The sequence below is a fragment of the Armigeres subalbatus genome, chromosome 2 (assembly GCF_024139115.2).
Source record: "Armigeres subalbatus isolate Guangzhou_Male chromosome 2, GZ_Asu_2, whole genome shotgun sequence".
Classification (NCBI taxonomy): Eukaryota; Metazoa; Arthropoda; class Insecta; order Diptera; family Culicidae; genus Armigeres; species Armigeres subalbatus.
In genome coordinates this window covers 331856351-331871727 of record NC_085140.1, presented here as the reverse complement: position 1 = coordinate 331871727, position 15377 = coordinate 331856351, and the positions used below count along the sequence as shown (strand labels likewise).

General features: G+C 39.5%; 1 protein-coding gene across 1 annotated transcript; it reads left to right on the top strand.

Moving 5' to 3' along the window:
- Positions 1-11260: 11260 nt before the first annotated feature.
- On the top strand, positions 11261-14856 carry LOC134216933 (tubulin gamma-1 chain). The gene is made up of 3 exons (XM_062695697.1): positions 11261-11469; positions 11567-11769; positions 13326-14856. The coding sequence occupies exons 1-3, from the start codon at positions 11421-11423 to the stop codon at positions 14436-14438; spliced, it is 1365 nt and encodes a 454-aa protein (XP_062551681.1). The 5' UTR covers positions 11261-11420; the 3' UTR covers positions 14439-14856.
- The last annotated feature ends 521 nt before the right edge of the window (positions 14857-15377 follow it).

The window sequence follows — 15377 nt, the reverse complement described above, 5'->3', positions numbered from 1 at the left end:
CATTTTAAATGGGGCCGGGATTTTGATTTTCCGTGCCCAAATCCCGAAAACATCGCATATGCAAAAATGCATGGGGAAAAAATCCGCGGACCAAATTCCCGAGGTGTGAGGCTGCCTTAAAGGGGGCCGGGATTATGATTTTCCGTGCCCAAATTCCGAAAACATCGCATATGCAAAAATACATGGGGAAAAAATCCGCGGACCAAATTCCCGAGGTGTGAGGCTACCTGTACATGGATATTTTTCCGTGCGGTCGACAACAGTATCCTTTACTGTTGACAACTGTAAATGAACAATCTCATATAAAGTTTTAACAGTTTGTGGTACGGTTATTTGACAAATAACAATATGTTGAATGGGTTGTTAAGTTATGTCACCATAAAAAATCGTCTGTTTTCGCGTGCAAAATTTTCGCTCAACAGTATGATAAAATGTTGACATATAATGCAGGAAATAAAGAACATTTTAGAGACAGCATGTTATATGTTGACATTTAGTGATGTTGTCGAGCAGTTATGGTTGAATCGATCGAAAAGTATTCGATAACCGCAACGTAAACTGTGAAGCTATATCTGACATTGTAATAATGATTCTGACCATATAACATGTTGTTTTTTATTATGCGGGTAAGTAACATTTTTTTCATGAAATTATTTGTGTACTGCAATCAATAGCTTTCATGTTGTTCTGTTGATTGCGCTATTCAAATTAAATCATGAAAAAAATGTTACTTAGGTCCTTTTGAAAAGTTAAGCAAGAATTTAATTTTATTTAATTTAATTTAATTTAATTTAATTTTAATTAAATACATAAGGGCCTGTTCAAATATTACGTAACGCGAAAAGCGTTATTTTTTTAAAAAAAACCTCACCCCCTCGTAACAATCTGTAAAGGTGCCCTCAGACGTTGCAAGCAAATCACTCGCAACGAGTATTTTGCTCGCAGAAAGTGACAACTGTCAAAAATTTGCCTGTCTGACTACACTGAAAGTGACTGCATGCAAACAAATGACAACTCGTAAGCAAACGCTCGCTTGCAATGTGTGACTGCTAAGCGTTAAAAATGTTCAACTCGCAGAAACGAAATTGCGCTTGCTAGTGCAGCACTAGCAAATTTTTCGCTCTCAAAAGTGATAACGTTTTTAGGTGGCAGTGTTGCACTGCAAAAATAGGAATGAAATTAGATTTTGTGGCCCAAAAAGCAAGTTTTACGTTTTTGTTTATATTTGTATGAGAGTAAATCTGTCATTTGCTTAAAGTAAAAGCTGCTACGTGTGACTACAATTGCGAGTGCTCTCAGAAATCATTCACTCGCACGAGTGATTTGCTTGCAACGTCTGACGGAGCCATAACACTTTTCAGAAGTACCCCCACCCTAGGGATCCTATAATGAGAGATATGCGAAAGCGGCCATTGTAAGCCAATCGAGCATTGAGAACTGTCAAAACGTGAGCCAAATGAACGATGTTATTGTTGCAGATTGAGACGAGGTTGAAAGGTATTAAGATAGATTTTTAAAAAAGTTTCATTGAAAAAACAATTTGTTTTACTTTCACGAGTAGAAGTAATCTAGTTTATGTATCGTGTTTCGCCTACTTGTATTGCACTTTTATTTTAGTGATAATGCTTATTTAAACACTGTTAGTGGACAGACAAACATATTCCAAATTGTTATCAAATGCAAAGTCATATACAAGCTTCAACATTTTGCGCTGCGGCAAGTGCTGGAAGCGTTTGCTAACAAAAGTAACAGCGTTGCTAAATCGTCTGGAAAAGTATTTGCATATCTCTTATTATAGGATCCCTACCCCACCCCTATGCGTAACGCGTAACAAATGCTGTTTATTTGGGAAAAATCTGAATTTTGGTACAATTTGAAGCACGACACAATAGGGTAACCAACTTGATTTGGACCCCTACACATTTTGGACCCTCCTGGCGACATTTTGCTGATTTCTGAACTAAAAACAATGCCGCTGCTAATTCCCCCATTGGCTTCAGGGAATTAATATTGTTCAGCATCGGTTTCACTGGTTTCCCGTGCGAAAAAGCGATATTTAGATGAAATTTCGAGGAAATTAGTTTGTTCAAGAAGGCGAGCGTTACAATGCGTTACGCTTTAAAGTATACATCACTGAAACTCTCAGAACGTACACAATAAGTTTTTGTCGAAATTGTGAATTTAAAACGCAGGAATCTTCTCATTGATGCATGCTAATCAAAAGATAAGACTTGGCTTCGGCTCAATTGACCAGGGTAAAAGATATTTTAGTTACTAGATAAAGATTGTCGCTGTTCGGAACATCTTTTGCTGGCGAGGATAGGGGAGATAGATGTCAAAGAAGGAAAATCCATACGATTTGACAGCTTGGTACTCAAAAAACAATTTTAGCTGAATAAGCTAGTTTTTTAGTTGAAGAAGACTATATTTGGTCATATAAGCGCTTTAATCACCTCCAATGTTTTTTGGGATGCACGTCCTTGTCGTACATCTGACGGATCATCCGTGCCAATGCCCCCTCTCCCCAACAATCGACAATCACCAATATCTCTGCAATCATAATTCGGGATCGAACGAATTATTCATCATTCGGTGAATGACCGACGGCACGGAAGAGTCGTTTGATGTACGACGGTCGTCTCAGTGGTTCAAACGTAATCCTATCCTGCTGCTGGCTACGGTGGCAAAAATGATTGGCCCTTCTCGACTCAGTTCCTCTTCCTTAGTTTCCCATGTATTTGAATTATGCCATCCTACAATATTAAGTGTATAAATGTTTTTGGTTTACAAAAATATGATCTTTAAAAACTACGACTACTTTCTATCAGACTATCAAGGTCAAAAGTGGAGCTGCCGAGTTTTCGCATAAGTCCAATTGATGAACAAGTTTATCGCTGCCGATAATTCTGCCTGTAACACAATTATGAAAACCTGAATAAGGGATGTAATAACTAAACATATAGTAATATGTGGTAATATAATCAATTACCTTGAGTACTTTCACCAGTATTCCATAATCCCTAATTGTGTTTGTTACTGCGGCTGAGAATTGGTTTTCTTCAAGACTGTATCGTTCCCGCTTAAGCTCGCGCCTGAAAATTGTTTACTTTGCGTCAATTAAAAAATGTGGGGTTGCGCATGTTTCTCATGTCTATACACGTCTAATTTATTTTATACATAATAAGCCTTATAAATAAAATTCATAAGTTTTGTTAGCCGCACATAGAATTGAAATTCTTCCATTATTTTATAATCTATGAGCTTTGCGCACATAGAATATATCAGCAGTTTGGTTTGAGTGTACATTTGAGGGTCCAAAATATGTTGCACTGTCCAAAACGAAGAATATTTTCATTTCAGAAAATGGAAAATTTCACTGATTTATCAATAACTGAAGCTCATTTTGAATTTTTATTTCATAAATAAGACTTTCATCTTTGCAATGGTGTCATTTCCACCAATATCGAACCTGTATTTCAATAGATACATTTAAGCATATATTGGGATGCACTTCCTCTAGGGGTCCAAAATAGGACAGTTACCCTAATTTTTTTTTATGTTTTTCATGCAATTTTAAAGATTTTAAAGATTTTTCAAAAATATATTAATAAATATTTTTTTCGATTGTTACGCGTAACAAAATTTCGAGAGACCCCCACCCCCAAGGGGCGGGACGCTGAGCACAATGTTCCAAGCACACTTTTTTGCCATGCGTAGGAACACTGTTCACCAACAAGGAACAATTAATTCACAAATTGTGGCACAGCGTGGCACACTTTCGAAATTGACATTGGGTGAATGTCAGAAATCGGCAACCTTGCCACTTGTCATTATTCTCCCGCCTTTTCCAAACATGTAAAGTAAACATCCCATTGTATAAATATTCCATACATTCTTGTTTCTTTATAGACATGAACAGCTGTGTTTTTCAGAGCGAATCGTTTGTTTTTATGCGAACAGGAATGCAAGCGTCAAGTTATTGAGACTGATGGCACGTGAATTATGATCTGATATCAAAGCAATCGACCATCGACCCTATAAAAATCATCTCATAATCTATAGATTATATATCTGTTGGTGGTGTGAGTTTGCGTGAGCGGAAGGATTCGACTGGTTAGCAAGCGAGGATCTTTAATCATAGAAAAGAAATGATTGTTTTAGGGATTTGTGTTGTGTTTCTTTGAGTGTTTGAAAAGCGGTGGAAAGCCATTTGCATATTTATCTTCTCTTTTCTCTGTAATCTCATCCGTCATATTTCACTCAGGTATATGCGAGGGTATATGTATTTATTTCAAGATTTATTTCCAAAGCAAAGGTTCTGATCGGAAAATCTAAAATCCTTGAAAAACTTCCGTTCGTTTTATGAAAATGAACGAGCATGAAGTTCCCTGATAAATAAGTTAGTCCATTTGATGAGTTTCACACGCGAAGGAAGTGTAAATAGTTGCAAATACAAAGGATTATGCCGGCCGTTGCTGAATAAAATTATCACCATCAGCCAGGAAGATGTTCTGTCTTAAATTTGGTCCATTAATATGGTGCGAGGAGGCGCTAGCTCAACCACTTGCAATATTACAGTTCATGATGAATTTATTTCCGCAGATTCCCAAAAGACATTAATATAATTTTGAAGCGTCTTTCGAACGATAAGAATATTTCGGGACCGCTTTGCGATTTGGGCGTAACTTATTTTGTAAACAAACGTTGGAAGGCGAATTCCTGCTAAAACAAGCATTTCATGAGGAAACCACGGTATGGATCCGACAGATTAAGCTTTCCTCTACCAGATAAGGGAATTAGTTTGGGTTGAAAACGCTTGCATTCTCCGGAATCCATGAAGCAATGTTTGTTTTCCAAATAAGTTACGCCCAAATCACAAATCAGTCCCGATTTGCCTCTTCCACTACGGTTAATCGGTGAAAGCTGGAATTTCCTCTATTTCTTCAGTTTGACAGAAGTCTAATGTTTATGTTTGAACAGTGCTGCCGAACTTTGTCGTTTTATCAGTACTTTTGTCAATCACGAAATGTGGCACATTGCGGCACACTGTGGCACAAAAATTTAAATTTACACAATTTGAATTGTGCTCAGCGACCCACCCCTTGGGGTTTCCTCTACCTGTGTTGGTTTGCGTGGGAGAGCTATCAGATTCGTCAAATCGTCGTTTGAATCTTTGTTTACAAAAGCAGATAAGTCGTTTTGAAAATTTTGTCTTGATTTGTAGTAAGCATCCACTGAGGAAACTGGACGTATGGTTTCCAATCAAACACCTTATGAAAATTTGCCACAAGGAATCGGTATGAATTTCAATATGTTGCCTTATGAATGATGATTTACATTAAAAAAAAGTAAAGTTCGGCAGACTGGGTTCGAACCACGGACGTCGGGATCGGGAGGCCGGTATGTAGACCACACACCCATCGACGCTTGAAGACTTGTTGTTGTAAACTAGCAACCAAACCGGAAGATCATAGTAGTCATGTATAATGCAGAATAAATAAATCTTTTCATTCATTGTTACACTGTCAAACCAAACGGTAGTAATTTCTTTCTACGGCCATTATCCAATAGGTTTTGGGCCCAGAGATAGATTTAATTGAAAACAGAATTTTCAAACTGTCAAGATGACAACTCCCGAAGCCGGAAACATAGCACAGTCCCCGCAATCAACGCATCCAGTACAACATTTATCAAATCTTCCATCGATTGAACGACTGGTTGGACGAGATAACTGGACGACCTGGAAATTTGCGGTTGAAACATTCCTGGAACTAGAAGAATTGTGGGAGGTGGTGAAACCAACTCCTAAAGCTGATGGAACCTATCCAGAAATCAATGCGGCAAAGGACCGTCGTGCTCGTGCGAAGATAATTCTTTTGCTGGACCCGATCAACTACGTTCACGTGAAAGAGGCGAAGTCTGCTAGGGAAGTCTGGGCGAAGCTAGAAGCAGCGTTTGAAGACAACGGGCTTACACGGCGAGTCGGACTCCTGAGGAAGCTGATTACAACTAACCTCAACCATTGTGATTCCATGGAGACGTACGTAACTCAGATCGTGTCTACTGCTCATCAACTAAGGGGCGTCGGATTCGAGATCACCGAAGAGTGGGTGGGAACACTGCTTCTCGCAGGACTCCCGGACGATTACCGACCAATGATAATGGCGATTGAGAATTCTGGAACGAAGATTACTGGCGATTGTATTAAAACGAAATTACTTCAAGAAGTCAACACAAGTAGTGAAAAGACAGCGTTTGTGGGAAGGAAGGTATTTCCGAACAAGCAGAAGCAAGATGTTAGAATCGAAGCGAGATCTGCGGAACATACGAAAAAAGGAAAAGGACCGAAATGCAAGTTTTGTGGTAAATTCGGACACATTGCAAGACAATGTCCGACAAAAACTAGTTCCGCGTTCTGTACTGTATTAGCTGCCAATCGAGGTGGTGATAATGACCGTTGGGTATTCGACTCTGGGGCCTCGGATCACTTTACGAAGAACCGTGAACTACTTCTAAATCCACAGGAAGCTAGCGGTGCAGTAGTTGCTGCTGATCAGGCTGTGATGAACAGTAAGGCGGAAGGGGGAGTGAAGCTTGAAGCTAAATGTGGCCCGAATGGTGCCCCATAGAAGTCAACAAGGTCAAATACATTCCTGGTATGTCCAACAACTTACTATCCGTTAGCCAAATCGTATCGAGAGACCACAAGGTGCTGTTCCATCGTGAAGGAGTGAAGGTCATTGATCCTTCTGATAATTTGATAGCAACCGGAACGCATGATAAAGTTAAAGGTCTTTTCTGGTTTGACGAAAGCGGAAAAGCTCAAGCAAAATCCTTGTCATGCTACACCAATGATCTCAATACTTGGCATAGAAGGATGGGGCATCTAAACGTGAATAGCTTGAAGCAGTTGAAAAATGGGTTAGCTACTGGAATAAATTTCAACGAATCGACAAGCGGAAATTGTATTATATGCGCCATGGGTAAGCAACATCGTTTTTCATTTCCGAAGCAAGGAAGTCGCGCCACTGATATACTAGAAGTTGTACATTCGGATGTCTGTGGCCCAATGGAAGTACCGTCACTAGGTGGAAGCAGGTATTACCTTTCCTTCACTGATGATAAAACTAGAAGAATTTTTGTATATTTCCTGGCATCTAAATCCGGCGAAGACATCTTGCGTGCGTTTAATCAGTTCCAATGTATGGCGGAGCGTCAGACGGGACAGAAAATTAAAATTTTACGGTCGGATAATGGAAAAGAATTCATTAACAAGAATCTTAAGAAGCGACTGCAAGAACATGGCATACGACATCAAACTTCTACTGATTATACCCCGGAGCAAAACGGGTTGGCTGAAAGGGTGAACCGCACCATTGTTGAACGAGCACGATGTTTATTGTTCGAGGCGAAGCTACCGAAGCATTTTTGGGCTGAAGCGGTGGCAGCAGCGACGTATCTTATAAACCGTTCACCAAGCAAGGGGCACGATTTAACACCAGAAGAAGCCTGGAGTGGTCGTAAGCCAGATCTTTCTCGTGTGCGGACCTTCGGAGCCAAAGTGATGGCGCACGTTCCGAAGCAGCAAAGAAGGAAGTGGGATGCGAAATCTCAGGAAGCTGTGCTGGTTGGTTTCGAAGAAGAAACAAAGGCATACCGATTGTACAATACGAAAACCAGAAAGATTTTCAAAAGTCGTGATGTTATTTTCATTCAAGAGCCGATGTATTCAAATGATTCAAATATCGAAGTTCAGGCGCACGAGCAAGCAAAGACACGTACGTTTGTTAGTCTAGATTTCGAATTATCTGTTACAGAGCCTGATACTATCGAAAACGTTGAGCCAGATGTAAACCTTGATGAAGTACCAGCAGTAAATGAAAATGTTGATTCAGATCCAGAAAATGAAACAGATTTTTCCCAATACTACTCGCAAGTTGAAGGTAGTTAAGATGAAGCTTACAGCGATTCATAACGTGACATCCACAACAAAACTCTAATACACCCGTGTCACAGGTGTCGAGGCGCAGCGGTAGGGAGCGCGCAATACCAGGCAAGTTGAAAAATTATATACTTAAAAAAAGGTGGGTTTCCGTATCATACAATTACAGTTGAACACCAAAAATCAACTCCTAGAAGTTCAAGCATAGCTAGGCAAAATTCCGTACCTGAGGACCATATTCACCAGGAGTTGAAAGCAAGTATGAAGGGAAGTGCAACAACTGATCCTCGTACTGTAACCGAAGCACTCAAAAGCAAAGATTCGAGTTTGTGGAAGAATGCTATGGATGAGGAATATCAAGCATTGATCGAGAACAATACATGGGAGATTGTAGGGCTACCATATGGCAAAAAGGCGATCGGCTGTAAGTGGTTGTTCAAGAAGAAGCTCGATGAGAAAGGCAATGTTGTTAGACATAAGGCACGCATCGTCGCACAAGGATTCACGCAGAAGTACGGCACAGACTACGATGAGGTTTTCGCTCCGGTAGCGAAACAAGTCACGTTTCGAACCTTACTCACCGTGGCCTGCCAGCGGAATCTGAAAGTGAAGCACGTTGATGTCAAGACGGCATACCTAAATGGTCAATTAGAGGAAGTCATTTACATGCGGCAACCAGAAGGATACGTTTCTGAGGATGCTAGAATGGTTTGTCGATTGAAAAGAAGCTTATACGGCCTGAAACAATCTGCACGTGTTTGGAACCGTAAAATAGATTCGGTGTTCAAATCATTAGGATTTATACAGTCTAAAGCTGACCCTTGCCTATACATACGCAAACGCAATGGAGTGTTTGAATATATACTAATTTACGTTGATGATATGGTTATAGTAACGCCGTCTGATCAAGGATTTGAAAACATTTTTGCTGCACTGAAGGAGAACTTTGTCGTCAAAAATCTAGGTGATTTACATCATTTTTTGGGTATTGAAGTGGAACGATCCGAAAGCGGTTTCAAGCTGAATCAAGAAGCATATATACGAAAATTAGCCGAGCGTTTCAACATGGATAAAGCAAAACCGTCAAAAATTCCGCTGGACGTTGGCTACCTACAAAAGAAGGAGGAGATCAAGTTGGAGAATAATCATCAATATCTTAGTTTGATTGGCGGTCTCTTGTACGTAGCTGTTCATACTAGACCAGATATTTCAATAAGCGTTTCAATTCTTGCTCAAAAATCAAGCTGTCCTACACAACAAGACTAGACGGAAGCGAAACGAGTTTTAAGATATCTTCAATTCACCAGCAACTGTAAGCTGCATCTTGGATCAACTAATGCTGCCAAACTGTCGATGTACGTGGATGCAGACTGGGCAGGAGATTGTCGGGATCGGAAATCCAACTCTGGTCATCTCATCTGTTTCGGAGGTGGAATAATTGCTTGGGGTGCCAGAAAACAATCCTGTGTTTCGCTGAGCTCCACCGAAGCCGAGTTCGTAGCATTAGCTGAAGGATGTCAAGAGCTCATCTGGATCAAACGTATCATTGAAGAAATAGGAGAAAGAGTTGATTATCCAGTTGTAGTTCAGGAAGACAACCAAAGTTGTATCAAGATGGTCAATAGCGAACGAATAGAACGAAGAACTAAGCATATTGAAACAAGACATTTTTTCGTCCGTGATTTACAAGAGCAACGCATCATCCAGTTAGAATACTGCCCTACTGAAGATATGTTGGCAGATATATTAACGAAGCCATTACAACGTGTTAGATTGGAGAAGTTACGAAGAGATATAGGAATCAAACCGGATTCGTTTGAGGAGGAGTGTTGTAAACTAGCAACCAAACCGGAAGATCATATTGTAGGAACTAAGGATACTGAAAAATAATATCTAAAATAAACAAAAACATAATTTATGCTAAAACAAAATTCTGCTGTCAAAAAAATAAAACAGGATGTGAGACGACATGTGTATATACAAGGTTGCCTTAAACATATGTTCCACACGAACAATTTAAGTTAAATACACACTACAGTACTTTAACCATTTTGGTGATAAACCGAGCCACTCATAGAAACACTTTTAATGTTGTACAATAAGGTTTTGAGTTTTCTAATTGGTCATATAAACTTTAGCCGAATTTAAAAACATAAATCTAAATGGAAATATATGATTATATCTAAAAGAATATGTATTAACAAAATATTGAATACAACTACATATTGACGAAATGTTTTACGGTGTAACAGTTATCTTTGACACAAACCCCATACGCATTGCAAGTTGCGTAACGTCTAGGAAGTTGTAACAAAGGAGGATGCACGGAAACGCGAGAAAATTATAGAACGCAAAAAAAGAAAACGCAAGGTTGAGCGGAAGAAGAAAAAAAAATCGCAAGGGTTTAACGAGGAAACGATTCATTCTGAAAACGATTGTTGTGGAAGCAAGTTTAGTTTATAAACACGTCCGAAAATTTGAAAAGGTCCGCGATTAAAAACAATTGTATACGACACATAGTAGTCATGTATAATGCAGAATAAATAAATCTTTTCATTCATTGTTACACTGTCAAACCAAACGGTAGTAATTTCTTTCTACGGCCATTATCCAATACTTGTGAAGGTAACTGCGTATGAAAAGCACTGTTGGTGGAATATTCAGTCGAAGCTTCATAAGGCGCCAGTTATGAATTTCGCTAGTCCAGTTCGCTGAGTGTCCAATACCTAATTTTAGGTAAACCCGCATAATTACAAACTGTACATGGATATTTTCCCGTGCGGTCGACAACAGTATCCTTTACTGTTGACAACTATAAATGAACAATCTCATAAATATAAAGTTTTATCAGTTTGTGGTACGGTTATTTGACAAATAGCAATATGTTGAATGGGTTGTTAAGTTATGTCACCATAAAAAATCGTCTGTTTTCGCGTGCAAAATTTTCGCTCAACAGTATGATAAAGTGTTGACATATAATGCAGGAAATAAAGAACATTTTAGAGACAGCATGTTAAATGTTGACATTTAGTGATGTTGTCGAGCAGTTATGGTTTAATCGATCGAAAAGTATTCGATAACCGCAACGTAAACTGTGAAGCTATATCTTACATCGTAATAATGATTCTGACCATATAACATGTTGTTTTTTATTATGCGGGAAATAAAAACCTAATTTTAGCTAATCATAATTTATAAGCGTGAGGAGGGTTGAAAATGCCGAAAAACGATGGAGGTAATTTATGAACGACACCTTGCTCTGTTTCCAAAAAAAAAACGACCAAGTAAAATATAGCACCGATCAGTTGTCAAAGTCCGTAACGTCAACAATGTAACGACATAAATTCAAAAAAGTTGAACTCCACGCATTTTTTAGCGCAAGTTTTAGAAAAAGAATCTCCAGATTTGATAACTTTTTAGTGTTATAGTTTTTCGTTATCTGTTGGAATAAGCTGTGGAAATTATCTAGTCCGTCGAGATGCCCAGCGAAATCATCACTTTACAGCTGGGCCAGTGCGGTAACCAGAGTGAGTATCATCTGTCCGGATTCTTTTGAATCCTATGTTTTTGGTTCTATTTAGATTAGAAATTTGATGAAATAAACAACTGATTGTCGTCTTTTAGTTGGGTTCGAGTTCTGGAAGCGGCTTTGTTTGGAGCACGGCATCTCCCCGTCGGGTGTGTTGCAAGATTTCGCCACAGATGGCATCGATCGAAAGGACGTGTTTTTCTACCAAGCGGATGACGATCATTACATTCCCCGGGCGGTGCTGCTGGATCTGGAACCAAGGGTTATCCATACCATCATGTCATCACCGTATGCTAAGGTAAAGATAATATGGATACAAGGGTGGTACCGATGATTTAGTCATTCCAAAGGCTAAATTAGAAACTTTTCCTAACAGTATATTCTGGTCTATTATTATCAAAATATCCCCGGGCCTCGGCCAGTCTGCGATGTCTTAACGCTAGGGAATACGTCTACCGTTAGACGTTCAGTATATCAGTGTTGGGAAAATCCCAAAACTCATGGAGGATTCAAATCAAGCGTGAGTTGAACCGCACCCAAATCAGTACCTGTGCACATAATTGAACCATCCCTTTGAATCATCGTTTCTTCTGTTCTCCAATGGATACTGCAAGATACTGTTAAGGCTCTATAAACCGTAATCAATCCGACAATGACGATGATTTTATTGGAATCCGCACTAATACTAATAAAGTTTTGAACTAAATTCAATATTTTGGGGCTATTTACAGACTTACCCTCCATCATAATATATTCATGGCATTTCCATATTAATTTTTCACTGATCAAAACTAGCCATTACTGAGGAATTGCTGGAAAAACGCTGGAAACTGCGTTTTTCCTAGGCCGATATTCGTATGTTCATCGAACGCATACTAATGTTCAAACGTTAGGATCAAACACATACACATTCACTTAATTTTTCACTAGATTTTTCCCATTGTTTTGATTTTATAACTCTAAAACATATTCACCAACTGAGTTTCACGTTTTCCTTCAATGTTGATTACCAATTAATTCACTTCACGCCCTAAAACTGTCGAAAACTGCTTTCCAAAAATCGAAGTGAGAGACAAATTTGACGACCGTATTGTGAATGCAATAAAATGCGGAAGACTCAAATTCACTAGCGCAATAAGTGAAATGGTGAGTACAAAATCTACGCGATGCAACTTCATTCAATTCGAGCAATACAACGTATACGCCAGCCAACACGCAAACAAAGATGTGCATACACAAGAGAATAATCATCTCTTCACCGTTGCCAGATTTATTTATTGGAAAAAATCATTGCTGTTTGTCGGATTGAAAAATAAAACCAAAAATAAATATTTAAACATGTTATGTAAGCTTCTATTACATTCCAAGAGGTGTATAAATTTTTTTAAATCGGTAAATACCGATAAATTTGATACACCATGAACATGTCTTATGATATGAAATAAACAATTCGTCAAGTCTGGCAACATTATGCATCAGCTGGCATATTTTTACCACCCCATTTCCACCCACCTCAGATGTAAACAACATTTATTTATCGCTGCTGCACTTTTTCGTGCCAATTGCATCACTATTACAAACAAGTGATACAGTCATTAATTTTCAAAACATTGTGATGGAGTCTTGAGCCTTAACAAAAAGTTGTCCTCAAATTGGTTTTATACGACATTTTGTTGGAGTGAAATATTGTATTAGCAAATGAGTGTAACGATACGCTTTGGCATGAAAAACTCAACCGTGATGTATTCATTCTAATTTGCAAACGAGTTTGCAGAATGATTTTACCAACACTGGTTTATACCAAGCATTTTGGTGCAAACTAATAATTTGTATTATTTTTTCTTGTTATTTCAGCTATATAATCCGGAGAACGTATATTTATCAAAGGATGGAGGTGGTGCCGGAAACAATTGGGCATCCGGATTCAGTCAGGGCGAGAAATTGCACGAAGAAGTGTTTGATATCATCGATCGGGAGGCCGATGGAAGTGATAGTTTGGAAGGATTTGTGCTGTGCCACTCAATTGCTGGCGGGACAGGTTCCGGTATGGGTTCGTATATCATGGAACGCCTGTCGGATCATTTCCCAAAAAAGTTGGTACAGACGTACAGTGTTTTCCCCAACCAAGATGAGATTAGTGATGTGGTCGTTCAACCCTACAACAGCCTGTTGACTTTGAAACGACTTACGAGTTGCGCTGATTGCGTAGTCGTGCTGGACAATACTGCTCTGAATAGAATTGCAACTGATCGGCTGCACCTGGAGAACCCGAGCTTTACTCAAATCAATACTCTGGTGTCAACGATTATGTCAGTAAGCACAACAACTCTCCGGTATCCTTCCTACATGAACAACAATTTGATCGAACTGATTGCTCCACTGATTCCTACATCACAGCTGCACTTCCTCATGACGGGGTACACTCCTCTTGCCACCGATACGGACACTGTCAGCGTACAGAAAACCACCGTTCTTGATGTGATGCGACGCTTACTTCAGCCAAAGAATATGATGGTCTCCACCGGGCCGGATAAGACCAATCACCACCGTTACATATCGATCCTAAACATCATTCAGGGGGAGGTGAACCCAACTCAGGTGCACAAATCGATTCAACGTATTCGAGAGCGCAAGCTGGCACAGTTTATCAACTGGGGACCCGCCAGCATCCAGGTGGCCCTCTCCCGGAGCAGTCCTTACGTGCAGAGCACCCATCGGGTGTCCGGCCTGATGCTTGCCAATCACACCAGCATCTGTTCGCTGTTCGAACGGGCACTCAATCAGTATGACAAACTCTGCAAACGAGGCGCTTTCCTGGATCAGTTCAAACGTGAGGACAAATTCAAAGACGATCTCAGCGAATTCGATGAAAGCCGAGACGTGGTAGATGCGCTCGTACAAGAGTATGAAGCTGCCACTCAAGCGAATTATCTCAGCTGGCATGCGAAGAAGGCTACAGGCGAGTAAATCGCATCGCTGGCAGTTTTGAGCCTCTTTAATCGTTGCCCACAGTTGCTTCTGTCTCACAAGGCAAACTACTGAAGCACTCTCTCCTGTTACGCTTAACAAAGAAACAGAAAAGGCGAGCGGTTCTGCCTTTGATGTTTAATCCTACTCATTACTGCTACAAGCAAGCGCACTAAAATAAATCTTCCCCTCCCCAAGCAAAGCCGTATGGGAATCTCCAGTGAATCGTCAGACCATCGTCACTTTTTTTTATGCATTACCTTCTTGTTGTAAAATGTGAAGATTGAATGCAACATTGATATTAATGTGTTAAAAGTGGTGCGCACTTAGTTCTCGAATATCGAGAATATCCGTAAACAAATATGTAACTGTTAAACGATGCACGTGCATGTTATCAATAAAATAATATTACGCCATTTATGCTGAATTTGAATAGAGTACGATATCACATATTTGGTGGGGTTGTTTTTTGATTCTTGTTCTTCTTGGGTTTTTGCAAACTTATTGCTTGTGGGAATTAGCTAATATCCAACTCCCAACTTAGTGTTCTAGATGTACTTCCACAGTTAGCATTAGCATTAGCATTGAACAGTTCGCACAAATTCGTAGGTGGTACAAGTCAAGACTATTGCAATGAGAGTAGCATCACTTTCATCCGTTACCACAGATATTGATTTGGGACTAATCACTAACTCTTAGATGGAAGCAATGCATTCTCCAATAGTCGAGATCTGTCCTGGCCACGTCCTTGCGCATGCTGAGGAAGGGGAAGGATAACTAATACCAATCCTAAAAGCTGCAGCGCATTTTAATTATCACTGTAGGCTTCTTGAGAAAGGTTCGGTAAAACTCTTAGATTTCAAGAAGTAGTAACTAAAAGTTGAATAAGAAAGAACTTTGTATTCTTTCGAATGGATTTTAGAAACTCCGCAAACTTTT